The sequence below is a fragment of the Podarcis vaucheri genome, assembly GCF_965113315.1.
Source record: "Podarcis vaucheri genome assembly, chromosome: 8".
Taxonomy (NCBI): domain Eukaryota; kingdom Metazoa; phylum Chordata; class Lepidosauria; order Squamata; family Lacertidae; genus Podarcis; species Podarcis vaucheri.
This window is the reverse complement of record NC_138766.1, coordinates 38,357,752-38,372,548: the sequence shown is the minus strand read 5'-3', so window position 1 is coordinate 38,372,548 and position 14,797 is coordinate 38,357,752. Positions and strand designations below refer to the sequence as shown.

The 14,797-nt window shown below is 40.5% G+C and overlaps 1 protein-coding gene across 3 annotated transcripts in view; it reads right to left on the bottom strand.

Moving 5' to 3' along the window:
- ZNF516 (zinc finger protein 516) overlaps positions 1–14,797 on the bottom strand; it is a 111,046-nt gene that overhangs the window by 17,526 nt on the left and 78,723 nt on the right. For all 3 annotated transcript variants that reach the window (XM_082234941.1, XM_082234940.1, XM_082234942.1), the window contains exon 3: positions 4,663–6,105. In XM_082234941.1, the coding sequence (XP_082091067.1) occupies positions 4,663–6,105 (1,443 nt within the window). The remainder of the gene's footprint in view (positions 1–4,662; positions 6,106–14,797) is intronic.

Sequence of the window (14,797 nt, the reverse complement as noted above, 5' to 3'; positions counted from 1 at the left end):
GGCTGTACAGAAAAAGCAGTTAACAAATAAATACATACACAATGTGCTACATAAATATATACTATTATCTCACCACAAAGCAGTGCTGGAGGGCAGAAAGCAGCCAATCAACTGGTCTTAAATCACACAGAGGAGAAACACTATTAATTTATAACTAATGTTAACAATCCCTTTGCAAAAATCTGGTTATATACCTTGAGAGTGTGTTTTGTCAACCGTTGATGAGAAAAAACATTCTCAAGGTTTTTATGCACAAGGGTTGATGCAGATCACAATGACACCTTTGTGGAATTATCTCTCAAGATAAATTATATAATATTAGGAGTGTATATATGTATATAAATATTAGTCACTTTTATTTACATAAATTTCAATTTCTCATCATACGTAGGAATTTCTGTGAAACCACATGGGGAAATTACCATGCTGCCAGTGTCACATTTAATACTATGATAGCAGTAAATAACACTAACAGTAAAATAGAAAAATAACCTCCACAGATTTGAGGCCCCTGGTTTTTGTTGTTCTAGTTTTTAGAAATTATTAAGCAAGCATCAAACTGCTGAATGCCTGACATAATACAAATGCTAATAGCTTGCACTGATATTCTGGCAGTACTTGTAACTATTTCTCTGCGGGATTGGGAAATCACTGTGTTACTAGAAGGAAACAAAACTGTGCACTTCTCTCCTGAGAATAGAAGGCCAATTTAAAATGTAAAAGCCAAAGCTCCAAACCTGCCCCAATTCCACTGCATACTAAAGCATTCATAAGGGAATGATCTACTGGGGCCAATAAAGCTCTACTGCAAAAGAGAAATAAACCGAATATTCAAAATTAGAAGATGAATAATGCTCCTGCATGTGAGAGAGAAATACAGAGAGAGAGAGAGAGAGAGAGAGAGAGAGAGAGGTTGTATGTGAACTACAAAAAAGCATTCTTTGCTTACAATGTAATATTGTGACCCACGCTGGCAAACACATGCTAAAATAATTCCAAATTTCTACTAATTATAATCTGTGGGTTGGGTAGAACTATAATCACTCAACTATTCTTCTGATTGAAACCTGAATGAAACTACTCTTGTCCAAACAAATTTAGTGTGTCTAAATATCAGCACCAGCACTTGCTTCAATACAGAGATCAGAAAAGAGAATGAAAGGTAAACTAAAACACAAAAGCAACCATTTGAATTCCTAGGATTTGTTGTTGTTGTTGTTGTTGTTGTTGACAAAAATGTGTGTGAATGGGGAATGCAATGCCCAATGAGTATGCATGAAAGTCTAGCAATAGAGTGCCAACTGTGCTGTAGGAAATATCCTAATAAATAAACATTTTGCAATTCCACCCTACTTTTAAAAGCAAGGTAAAGGTAAAGCAGCCCTCCTAATTCGTTTTAACAATTTTTACATTTTCTCACAAACTGAATGTCAATACTGGTGTTCTGAAACGTGTTAAAAGGCTACCTAAAATCTTTCCTGCCCACAGACTTTTTCCCACTTTCCTTTCTTGTTAAGAATTTATTTTTTTATGATAGGCCAGGAGTATCTAGTATTTTCAATCTAGATTAGGGGAGCATGTGAAGTGCCAGCAGTAGGCAGAATGGCCAGTCTAATGGCCAAGGCTGGAGCCTGTGATTAACAGCTCAACATGGCACACATATCCCAACTCCAGGAAATTAAAGGAGCATGGCTGCACCAGCAGGTTTAATGACATCATCATCAACCATCTGGTAGTCATGTGTGGTTGGAGCCTGCATGGCCTTTTCTACTTGTGGGAAGCTAGAATATGGAACTGGTGGGGGTAGAATTTGGGAAACATTACATGGGGTGGGGTGGGAGTAGCTACAATATGGCAGTATAATCAGCAGCCAGGAGTCACATGAGCAGAACCGAAACTGTACCTCTTCCCCATGCTGTAACTGACCATTTCAGAAATGGGGCAATGTTGCCATGGAGGAAAGTCAAAATGTAGGCTGATCCCCATGCCTAAAGATTCTGGTGTTATTTTGCAACATGGGGGAAACTGTGTAGCAGTGGTTCCAGAATTATGAGTGGCCCATCCTTAAATAAGTTTTATTTAAAAAGCAAAAAAACAAGCTGTGTGTTTTAGCCATAATTCCTTATAGTACCCACCACATACTGCTCTCCAGCCCTTTCCAAACAATTGCTAATGACTCTGCTGTATTATTGCATTCTTTCACAACTGTCAAAAAGTAAAAGCTCGTGCCTTACTTAGGACTATATTTGTATCCACAACTGCCCAAGGTCATTCTTTCACCTCTTTGGTCTCCATTTTTTGGAATACACTTCTAAAAGCCTTTCTACTCAATAAAGGTAAAGGTACCCCTGCCCATACGGGCCAGTCGTGTCCGACTCTAGGGCTGTGCGCTCATCTCACTTAAGAGGCCGGGGGCCAGCGCTGTCCGGAGACACTTCCAGGTCACATGACCAGCGTGACAAAGCTGCTCTGGCGAGCCTGCACCAGCGCAGCACACGGAAACGCCGTTTACCTTCCCGCTATAAAGCGGTACCTATTTATCTACTTGCACTTAGGGGTGCTTTCAAACTGCTAGGTGGGCAGGAGCTGGGACCAAAAGGCGGGAGCTCACCCTGTTGCGGGGATTTGAACCGCCGACCATGCAATCGGCAAGTCCTAGGCACTGAGGTTTTACCCACAGCGCCACCCGCGTCCCTTTCTACTCAATAGACAGGTATAAATGAGGGGTGTTGAGATGTGTGTGTGTGTGTGTGTGTGTGTGTGTGTGTGTGAGAGAGAGAGAGAGAGAGAGAGCGAACAGAAGGAACTTTTCTAAGGACATCTTTTAGATTTATCTAACTAACAGTTAGTTAAAACTTTCTTATTTAGCCAGTAAGGAATAACAGCTATATTTAGCTTGCTAAGAGAATTAGCAATGAAAAGCCTTAGGATTTCTCAATGGATGTTTACACAAGGGCAATGAACAAAAGGAAGCAGATTTCCGCATCAGTTTATACACACAGAATCCCATAGGAAAGTCAAATCCTTGAAGATGAGGTACCTGCTATTCCCTCACCCATTTACTCTCTTCTCTCATGCATGACCACCTGCATCTGTTGTTTTATTATTGTCTTTATGTTATGAAATAACTCATTGTACACAACTCTGACATTCCAAATAAAATGGGCAGGATAAAATATATTTTAAATATTTTAAATAAAACAAATAAATAAAATGTGTCAGTTAAGCTTCAAAAGGTATGCTTAGTATTATCACGAGGGACAGCACCTCAACAAGCCTAGCTCAGACCCTTAGCTTCCTAACCGAGCAAATGTACCTCTGCCTCTGCTCCAGGGCTTCCTTTGCCACACCACTTTTTAAGTGTATAATGTATGGCTGTCCCAATGATGGAGGATGCTGCCAAAGGTAAACCACCATTGATTTCTCTTTGGTGTTTTCACACAGTGGAAAGATTTGGAGGCATGCAATATATTCAAAATAAAGCACCAATAATGGCACACGGTTGCTAGTAGTGATCAGTGATAGATTTTGGAAGTACAAGGACGTGAGACAAATTTTCTATTTTTACTTCCTGTTTTTATGTTGTGAACCGCCATACTGATGAACAAACAAACAAATAAGACACAAACTCTGCTGGTAAATCTGCATTCTTGCCCTACTGACACCCCCCCCACACACACACATACCTTAAGCACCAACTGTGCTCCCTATGACTTTCCCTTACTCTGCCTCCCCCATTTTTAAATCAAACCCTGAATGGCAATGCACAGCCTTACCAGTGCATTCAATAAAGCCTGTTCCCTCAAAGACTCTTCCACAAAGAAAAGAAATATAAAAAATCTTAGTTCTTTGCACTGAAGACTAAGAACATTTGTATATCTACCTTCTGCTGAGAAACATGTGTGTAGATGGAAGTTTCACCAGGATCAGCACCAGAGAAAGGGGAGCATTGGCACAGTGCTGACAAGGGGCTCCCACCCCCCCAACACCCCCTCATCACTAGGGCCAGGAGCTGAACTTGGCTCACGTTCAAAGGCTGCTGAAAAGCATCCAGGGCTGGATCTACACTGACCTGTTTAACGTTATTTGAACTGTAAGATATATTGTTCTCAAAGGTCACAGAGCATACTTGTAATTTAAATCCTCTTTCTTACCTTGTTGCTGGTTTATTTTTGTCAAAACACTGCTAATTGCTCTGCAGCACTCTCTGGTGTCGCATTTTAACAACAAGAATGTTAAAAGCAACGCATCATTTGTCCCTCTGTGTTACCACAACCCTTCCTTAACTTTTTCCTAACATTAAAAACATGAGTGTAGATCCACCCCAGGATTCTGGTGCAAAGGGCAGTGAATGATAGCATGGCTGGCTATACCATTGAGGGTCTCTTCCGAGCCCCAATTTCCAAATTCTCCAAGCACCACATTCTCTAAAAGGTATGTTTATTGCACACAAAACAAAAATGCCATGGAATTTGCACCAATAGAATTCAACAGGACTTACTCCCAGGGAACTAACTGGAGTAAGGTTGGGATAGTTAAAACAGGGGAGGTAATCTGTTTAAACATGGTGGTTAATACACACCGTTTTCACAAATCCAAAATGTCAGCGATAGTCGTTAACTGAACAAAATACCATGGAAAAGCAGTTATTAGAACTCTTACCAGCATGGTCCACTACAGGGCTATTGGCACCCCATGTTTGGTAGAGAGTGGCGAGATCCTTGGGAATGGAGGTCTTAAAGATGTTCAAAATGTCCAAGCACTTCTCGTGTCCTTCCGACGGTGGCTCCTGTTTGGTGGAATGTACAGCTGGGAGAGGCCCTGCTGTGTTTGGCTGGGGCAGCATCAGAGGACTTGCTCTGGACCCTGCTGTACAATTGACCAGGGCCCTCCCCTCGTTCTCTTTCTTGGTGTTCGGCTCTTGCTGAGGCACAGGTGGGTCTTCTTGCACAAGGTATGGCTCAGCCTTACACGGGGGGAGGTACTGAGGCGGAGAGTAAAATTTGGCCTTCCCTGGTTCTGAAGCGCAATGCTTGCTTAAAGGGACAAACCCAGCACTGACCTGGGGAACGGTATACTTCTCGGAGAGTTGTGAGTTGGGTTTAGAGACAATGACCGGGGAAGGCGCCAAACTTACGCCAAAGCTCCCTGCCTGCAGCAACTTGGAGTTTGCTTCATATTTTGCTTTCACTTGGGGCTGTTGGGATACTGTGCTGTTTTGCTCGTGGGTGTGGTTCAGTTTGGGCTGCCTGTACCCATCAGTGCCTGATGACCGTGGACCATAGCTACCAGTGGGCAGTGGCGCATCCTTCTGCATAGTCCCAGGCTTAGCAGTCATAGCAGAACCGGAAGAATTATTTTTAGATCCCGGCAACCCACTTGGCACCTGAAGGCGTGTGAATCTGCTGACAGGCAAAGGCTGGCATTCTTTACCACCAAGAGCAGGAGGGGGTCCGGTGCGGCCACTTCGTGCCATGAAAACGGCGTTGTGTTTTATACTCTTGAATCCATTTTGAAGAACCCAAGGGGGAGCCACAGAGTTACAGCTGACCTTGTGACAAATTCTTTTGTGCATCCACAGGACTTCTGGGTAATAGGTCTTATGACTGCAGTAAGGGCACGGGTGGACAATCAAAGCAGCCTGTAAGGTTGAGGTAAAACTCGTATTGCATGAATCAGCCCTGCTTGACTTCTCACTTAGATCTAATGGAATCTTCTCTGGGAAATCTGCACTGTCAATTAACAGAGAGTCTTCACACATATCAGGAGGATTCTCCTTAGAGCCCTTGCCCAGCGGGGTTTGCAAATCTAGTCTCACATCAGAATACGTTGGACAGAGTCTAGAAGCAAAGTCAACAGTCCTACTGGAGCAAGGGAAATTGTGGCTTTGCTGAAATGCCGATTTCTTTAAATCCGGGGAAATTTTGCAATCCACATATTTTGGAAAGGGTTCTCTGGTCTTGTTTTCTGGTATAGATGCCACCAAAGACAGCTCTGTTTTAGATTCACCGGCGTTGTTTTCTCTTGTAATGTTTCTCCCATGGTTGAACTGTAGGGTTGCCAGAGGTGCTTCTTCAGAAAAACTGCAGAGGTACGGCTTTTTACCTGGAAGGCACACATAAAAACAGAATTACTATGAAGAAAAACACATGCAAGATGCAGGTTTTCTAGATAAATATCAGAGAATGGGGAAAAGCTTCTTTGGGTTGGACAAATTCACAGCATGCCACTGCAGCCCCACTGGTGGGTGATTCTCATGCACGCAGTGAGCTCCCGCCCTCCACAAGACTTTCCAACCTGTTGCTTTCAGCTCAAGGAACCACCACTGAAAGGAACTGGGAAACATACAAGTAGTAGATTTCTGTGTGCACTGCTTATTGCAAAAGTACAAATACCCCACTGACACAAGCCCACAGTGAAGCTATCATCATCATCATCATCATCATATCATCACTACTATTCTTACTACTAATACATCTGTTAGTCACTTTATAGAGAAGCCTCTAAGTGACTTATTTCGATAAAATGCAAACTGATAAAATCAAGTGAAAACCAGACACTTTAAAGCAATATGCAATTCCTAAAATGGTCATCCCATTACACAATCAAAATGCTAAGTCCTTCCCCACCCCACTAAAAGATGAGCACCAAAGAAGAGGCTTAGCTACTGAAGGCCTGAATAAACAAAAAAGTGTTGGCCTGGGACCTAAATATTTATAATGATGGTGCCAGATGGGTTTTCCTGGGGAGAGTATTCCACAAACTGAAGTGGGGAACACATTCACTGAAAAGGCTCTTTCACATTCTTGTGTTGCCAGCCTCTGAATCTCCCATGGAAGGGGTACATGAAGAAGGATCTAAGACGATGGCCAGAAATGAAAAACAATTTGAAAATCGCTGCAAGCTAAAATTGAAGACCAAAGAGCAGTTCACAGAGTCCTGTGGGCTCATTTTTCCTCAGGGTGATTTTTCTCAGATACACACCTGCATCAGATAACACAGGGAACATACTGTGTGGGCAAATGATACATATACTTTGCCAGTGATTTCTGCAACCATGGTGATGTGTCTGGGCAATGCTGCAATTGTGGACATTCTTGCTAAGTGTACCAAAGTATTCCTGGTTCAAATGGTATTTTCCTAAATACCATTTAGGAAATACCGACCAGAGAGGACAGTTCACTCAGAGAGAAAAACAACCCAAAACACATGAGCCAGTCCTAAGGTTGTACTTACTTTCCTTTGTATAAAACAAGCCCGAAGGATGCCCCCAACCAGCTCACAGGTCCTTGTATGATCAGTGGAAACAGTTGGTCCTGGCAAGTATTAACCACTCTCAATTCCAACCTGATAATTGCCACCTGCGCAGATTTTAACTTGTCTGAATTTTATTTTTAGAATGTATTTTAATTAATTGATGTCTGTTTTTATGTATATTGTGTTGTTTTTATGATGTTAGCCACTTTGAGCCTGGCCTCGGCCGGGGAGGGTGGGATACAAATAAAAATTATTAATTATTATTATTATCATCATCATCATCATCATCATCATTACTTCTGTTCTGCTGCTCCATATCTAGTAGTGGGCAATACATTCCTTGAAGGCCAGATCTGCTGACCCTGTGGCTCCTGCTGCCTGAGGAGGTTAGTCGCCTCACCTTGCCTCATGGATGGGTCTGGCCCTATGGCTGGTAATATTCATGTTCCACATATATTCCAAGTGCTTAGAACTACTGAGATTGCAAGAATCAGATCGTAAGTGGTCTTTTCTGTATCTGCATCTGCTCTCTGCATCAACTCTAAAAGCAAGTGTTTTGGAAAGTCAAACACATCACTGTTGCTTAGTATAACTTTGGTACCACAGGCAGTGTTCCAACCCTGCCAAATGTGATCTGTTTTAGGCTGAGTGTGGGTTAAAAAAAAAAATCAGTGTCTCAACTTCGATTTAATTTGGCCTCAACTGCAGTTCAGGCAAAGAGCCTTAAGCCTTTGTTTAATTCTGAGTAATTAGCTTAAAAATAACCCATGGATTTGCTGTCTAGCAGGGTTGAATACTCACTCGGTAAAGATCATTTTCTTTTCAAATTCTCAATGGGACAAGGTCCTTTGTATTTAAAGTGTTTTTTCCTGTTTTACAAGAAGTTAAGACTTCCTGAAAGCACATGCCCAACACCGCTAGTTAAATCGACACTTGGAATCAAAAGAGCTGCCAGGGATTGTGAAATTTGACACTGCACATCTGTGTTATTTTTAAAGCACATCTGTCGCAGTTAAATGTTTTGAAGAATTCTAAGTCTTTCCTACTATGGTGCAGTTAGTTTGCTTTAAAAAGCTGAATAATCAACAGAAGTAAATAACTAACACTCCCGGTCAACTGCAATACAGTAGAGGAGACTGACCCTTTCCACTAGGAGTCATTAGTTTCAGTAATAAAGGCTTCCTCTAGACTTTGGTGCTTTACAGGGTTGGGAAATCACCTGCCATTAGAGTGACAGCCAAGAATGGCTGAAATCCTGTACACACTTAGCAGCCTTAGAGCCATATGATTCCACTGCAATTTAAGCAGCTTTAACTGTGCACAGAATCATAGCCTTCCATGCACATCGCAGAAATACAGACTTTAAAAACTCACTAATTTCTGCCTAGTACTGTATGCTTTTCTTATTAATTTCCAAAACAACTCTACAGCTTCAAACTATTGGCCTGGATGTGTGTGTACTTCTTGCATGCTCCCTAATTTAAGAAAACTCTGCCAGTAAAAAAATAATAAAAATAGACTAGCATACAACTAACCAGCATACGCCCCACTTTTGTGCTAGTTTTTTACTTTCAATGAGTTTCCCTGTCCCCATATGAGAGAGTCTAATCGGATACAATCACAACTCCTCACAACTCCACCATCTCATTTGCCTGTTTGTGTAAACTAGGCCTCAGGAATCCAGCTGTTCCAAGTAGTCTTTTCCACACTATTTCCACATTCTGAATTGGCTCTTGATTTATGATTTTAATGTCAATATCTGGAATAACATGGTGCCCTACAGATGTTGTGGACTATAACTCCCATCAGCATGGCCAACAGCCAGGAACGATGGGAGTTGTAGTTCAAAATGTTATAGGGCACCATGTTGGCTAACCCTGCTCTAGACGTTTGGAGGAAACCAGCAGCTGAAAAGAATGCCACATTTTTTAATATGGTAAATTATCAGCTTTTACTGAGGCAATTTATTCCGGAAAGATCTTATATGAGAAATGCCTTGATACTTCCCAAGCCAAAGCCCCCCATTTTTCCCTAACTCCCACAACTCATCCTTGATGTCAAGCAGTTGCTGGAGGTGCTGCAGAGAATAATTTTTAATGAACTATTTTAAGTGTGCCCCTGGTAGTATTACTCAGAGTTCTCTTTATTGACCAATCAAGAGACCTACGAGCAGAAAAGAGTTGATAATGAAACGGCACAGGGGGAAATGTACTGGCTTGAAGCATGTGGAAGTTTAGATTATTTTAGGAACCAGGGTTTAACTATATGAGGCTAAGAAAATCTGCCTTGTGAGGGATACAATTCTGGAGTGGGTGTGGAATTTTCCCAGCCACTTTTAGTAGGATACATTTAGTAGGATACATCCCCACACCCCAACTTACCTACTAAGGCTGATTTCTGTATTCGGACACTATTTCCATAATGTCAGTCCTATGACTTTCAGGTCATTTATGCCAATGGGCAAACTTACTCAGCGGGGAAACCCAATGCTACTCATTATGCCCAGACAGAGGAACAATATATAAATATTTATTGTGGTCCAAAGACCCATAGAACAATTTCAGAACAAAATACAGTTAAGACAGCCAACCACAAAAGAGAGAGGAACCGAGGCGGTCATTTTGTTTTTTCTCGAGCTTGATTATCTTTGTTTCTTTTGACTTCTGAAAGAAACTTTGCCATGGCCAGTGTAATATCATCCAAAAGATGTTTAATATGAGAAGCTTCAGGTTTTCCTGGCAGATTTGCCAGTAGGGGTTTGATCAGTTGGTCCCTTGCTTGCTCGTACTGCCCACAATGCAGTAAGATATGTTTCATGCAGTCAACGTCCTGAGAACATAAACAAAGCCTATTCTGATAAGGGATGCCTCTCAGCCACAGATTACATGTGATCAAGATAGCAAGTCACTATGTGAAATGCCCCAAAGCCTTTGCCTCAGGGATTCAAGGGCGGTATCATAGCCCAGATGATACAAGAGGGATGGTGGCAGTCCAATCGAGGTGGCTTTTCAGGCCATAGTTTTCAGCCATGGGCTGATAAACTCGACAGAAGAATAACTCATCAAGCTACATCTGTAGGACAAGGTATGCCAACCATTGTTCCATTGCAATGCTAGTGCACAATACTTTATGAGATGTTGCAGACATGCTGGAGCCATAGAAAAGTTTAGGAGCAACACTTTGAGAGATTCCACAAACATACCTACTGTATCCCTTAGCACTTTTTATGTGTGTTTGTGGTAAGCCACAATCTGGTGCAACCTGAAAATTACTAAATGCTGCACTAAGCATTTAGGGAAGATTTACGGCAACCTTGCTCATCACAGGATAATTGTAACTATTAGCTAACTTAAACCAGCAGTTGTGGTTCAAGCTTCCTTACCATGTGAACATAGTTACCTGTCAGCAAGGGTAAGCTTGAAACATACAATCAGCTAAGGTGGTGGTTACGGTCTTGCAGGACGGTGGTTCATATAGGTCACCTGGCTAAATGGGATGCCTGAATTGTGACTGGGGTTCCTGTTGCACATGATATTTAATCAATATCACACCACCCCAGCTTCCTGCTTAAATTGATATTGCACATGGTTTTGCAGCATATTTGGCTGCATTTTTTTACTATGTTCGCATTTTTAAAAACAGCTTGCACACAAAAAAGGAGGGGGCTACCAACACAGTAAATGCATATAAATAATAACATGTTGTTAGACACTGTGTTTCGCAGGGTTGTGGTGTTTATTGCTTGGTTGGCGCTGTGAATAATTTGACACTGCTGCTTATAATGTAGAACATATAATGTGCCATTATCTTTTACTGTGTATTACACATGCACACACACACACAATTCACAACAACAACTTCTAACATTTTGCATTTTGTGGATATCATGTTATACACTAGGTTGCTTATTATGTCACTACGTTGTAAATCGCCCTGTTGGCTTTTGACAAAGGGTGGGATGTAAATTTCTTAAATAAATAAATATTAAATAAATGAAAAGCCAAAGTGGGCTCTGATGACTTTTAGAGTGACACACTGATGGAAGCCTAGTTAAGTCAAACAAGTTGGGCCTAGGCTCATTTTACTGCTCAGTAAAAGTGAATGAAAAGAAAGTCTGACCTACTTAAGTGTAATGCCACAAAGAACCTCAGAAGATTTCCTAGCTGTTGAACAAGCATTTCTGCTTTGTATTACATGGCTTTTGGTTATTATTACATTTTATTGCTAGACCTCTGGCTCTGTTTTGATTGGTGATGCTGCCTGCAAGATTTTATATTTTGCTGTGTTATCTCAGAAAATGGGAAACTAATACAGATGGCTTTTATTGGCAGCATGATATTAAAAATGAAGGGCTTTAATGCATCCAGAAAACCTGGTTAATACTTACATGAATCTTGGATTTTAAAATATAAAAAACATAAGCAAAATATTGTAAAGATATCAGATTGCCCTAGTTGCCTTTCAATTCTGGTTGTGTTTGTTTGTTTCCTGACAATGTATTTCTCCAAGTATACATTTAAAAGACTCTAGTTTGTTCCACTTTGCTGAAGACATGCTTCTAATTTATTTATTTTTTTAATCTAAATGCCATCTAATCTAAATGTAAACAGAAGCTATCATTTTCGATAACTTTAAGCAAAATATTTGGAATACAACTGGACAAAAAAGGAGGGTGTATTTTAAATGTGTTTGTCTCTCCTTTCCCCTCCCCAATGCAAATGTGGAAACAAATAGTCAGTCTTAGAACTATGATTAAGAAATTAATGTTTGGACATTCAAATTTTATTTTTAATAGAAGGGAAGGACATAAAGGTTATTTTGCTCAGCCCCTTGCATTTAATAATAACAATACTTTATTATTTATACACTATCCATCTGGCTAAGTTTCCCCAGCCACCCTGGGTGGCTCCCAACAGAATATTAAAAGCACAATAAAACATCAAAAACTTCCCTACACAACAGCATCCATATATAACATGTTGGACCACTCAATATTCAACAGCATTATAGCCCTCACCTGATACTCATCTTTAAGAAACCAGAGAGAGCAAAATGAGTCCAGTTAGTTTACCCAAGTCATTATAGAATGAGAGAGGAGATACACAAACAACCTATGCAAACTCTATAGCAGCAACAGAATGCCTACGGTTGCTTGCATTGCTGCTGCTTACCAGGAAGTAGACAGTGAGGTCAGCACAGTGCAAAGGCGAGAGCACTTGATTGGCTCTGCCAGTGCGTTTGCACCACACTGACCTTGTACTTCTTGGTAAGCATCAGCAACATGACAAACTGGGGGTTGGGTGAGTGCAGAGCCCCGCCATGCTACCCACTACGTGTACTGCTCTAATACTGAGAATAACTCAGCAAGTCCCCAAACTAATCAATCACTTTTCACTGATCTAGACCACTTTTACTGATCAGAGGAATTGGTATCATTTAATTTTTAAAAAACTTGACTTCATTATGAGAAACAACGCTGCATCCGAAAAGCCCAATACCTTCTGATCTTGATTGTGATCTTAATATCCATCTTTTGATGTTCAGGAGCAGGATTACATATGTTCATCTTGATAAAAACGCAAGCCCAACTGAGATCTATGAGACTTACTCCCAAGTAAGTGAGTATAAAATTGCAGCCTAATAGTTAACAGCAATTGAAAGAAGAAATGCAGTTAAGAACGAACTAATCTCGAACCTTTCTCTCCAGTGAATCATAAATATAGGTATCCACTGTATAGCAGGGGTGGGCCCACAGATAGAAAAGGTCTCCATTCATCTTCTATAAAGACTGCATATGTTCTACTGCTTTAGCTGCCTTTGTTTATAGGATGTTTGTTTGATTGTACTGTTTTGGCACTGCTAGTTTTATTTTACACCCCTGCATGCCACTCAGATATGTAAAGAGCTAAAGGTTGAGTTAGAATTATTATCGATATTAATATTAGTAATAATATTCATACATGCCTCCATTCTACAAAACCACCTGTGCTATTTTGTAATTCACTATCCATACTTTATATAACCCTTGTGGAAATTAGATCCAAGTACATTTTCTGCCTAAATTATTTTTGTTTCTTATTTTTTTTAAAAAAATACTTTAGGTATTATCTTACTCCAGTTCTAGGGTAACCAATGCTTGCTTCAACTATCCCTTTAAAGCCCCACAGTCCTTAAAAAAACAAAACAAAACACAATACTGCAACAAATGAGGAAAAACAGGTGACACACACAAAGCTGAAAGGAATTTACAACTCATAACATATTTGAATCTTAATCTCTCTAGCATTGTCTAAGTGGACACCTGGTGCTTGTGGAAAATAAAAAGCACTAAACTCTTACAATTTGGGCAATGGAAAACATGAATGGACAACCAGCAGACCAATTCAATAATCTGTTCTGTTCCGGGCTGCAGGCAAGTGTCTGCTCCTTTGTTCCCAAATGCTGACTATGCTAGGGTTGCATTCTGAGACCACTGGGCTTTATCAATAAAATTATTTCATTTTCAAGAATAACATTTTCAGGAAAACAAGACCTTTCTTCTTCTTTAACATAAAACTCTGGAAATCCTTCCTGCAAGGAATTTCACATTACGGCTAAAAGTATAAATTTGTGAACCATGAAATCATAAAGGTAGGCATTAATCTTGCAGTCGTAACACTGGAACTGTTAGAAGTTGAAGAAAGAAAGGGGTACGGGGGGGTGGATAATGAAGCAGATGGAAGCAAAGGAAGCTGTCCAAAGTGTGCGTGGGGGGGGGAGCTATTCTTTACAGTACTGAAAATGCTAGTGAAAATGACCAAAATTAAAGCAACTTTATATTTGACTATTTCCTAAAAAAATAGACACACTTGCTGTAGTCACATGATGCTGTACACAACCATGCATTTCTTTCCATGTGGAAAAAGTGTCATCTGTGAAGTGGATCCTTATTGTGAAAAATCTACTAACACAGAGAACTGTATAAATGGTTCTTAAGTAAAATATTTGGTCTTCCCTTTAAAAAGCACAAGGCAAAAGGAAGAGTTTAGATTCCTGCGAATAAAATGGCGCACAGTTTAACAAGTAGGCATCAATTAAAACTGCGAAGTCGAATTGAGTGGAGTGAAACAAGGAGTTTCTATTGGACCAACTACGAAAAAGGAAAGTTTACATGAGGGAGGAAGATGTCAGTCTTCTTGTCTGGAGACAGACAATAAGTATGTCCCACAGCTTAGCTGAAGACAACACATTTTAATGGCTTTTGTAAATGTTTAATCTACATAGGTAACTGGTAAGTGTACTTAATGTTTAGTTTTTAAAAATAGTAAAACGGAATAATAAAACAATAAAACGTAATGTGTAACAGCACGACGTTGAGAAGCCTTGCTTTAGATAACTGCACTGTATTTTGCCTCTATTCTTTCTCCCCTCCTTTCCTCTCAACCTCCATAAAGTGGCGAAGGAGACAAGCTTGTGTTTTGAACTTCAAACGGAAAATTGTTTCCTGAACACCGTGTCTTGAAAAAGATAAGAGGCAAGGGTAGTATGGGAAGAATGTGCA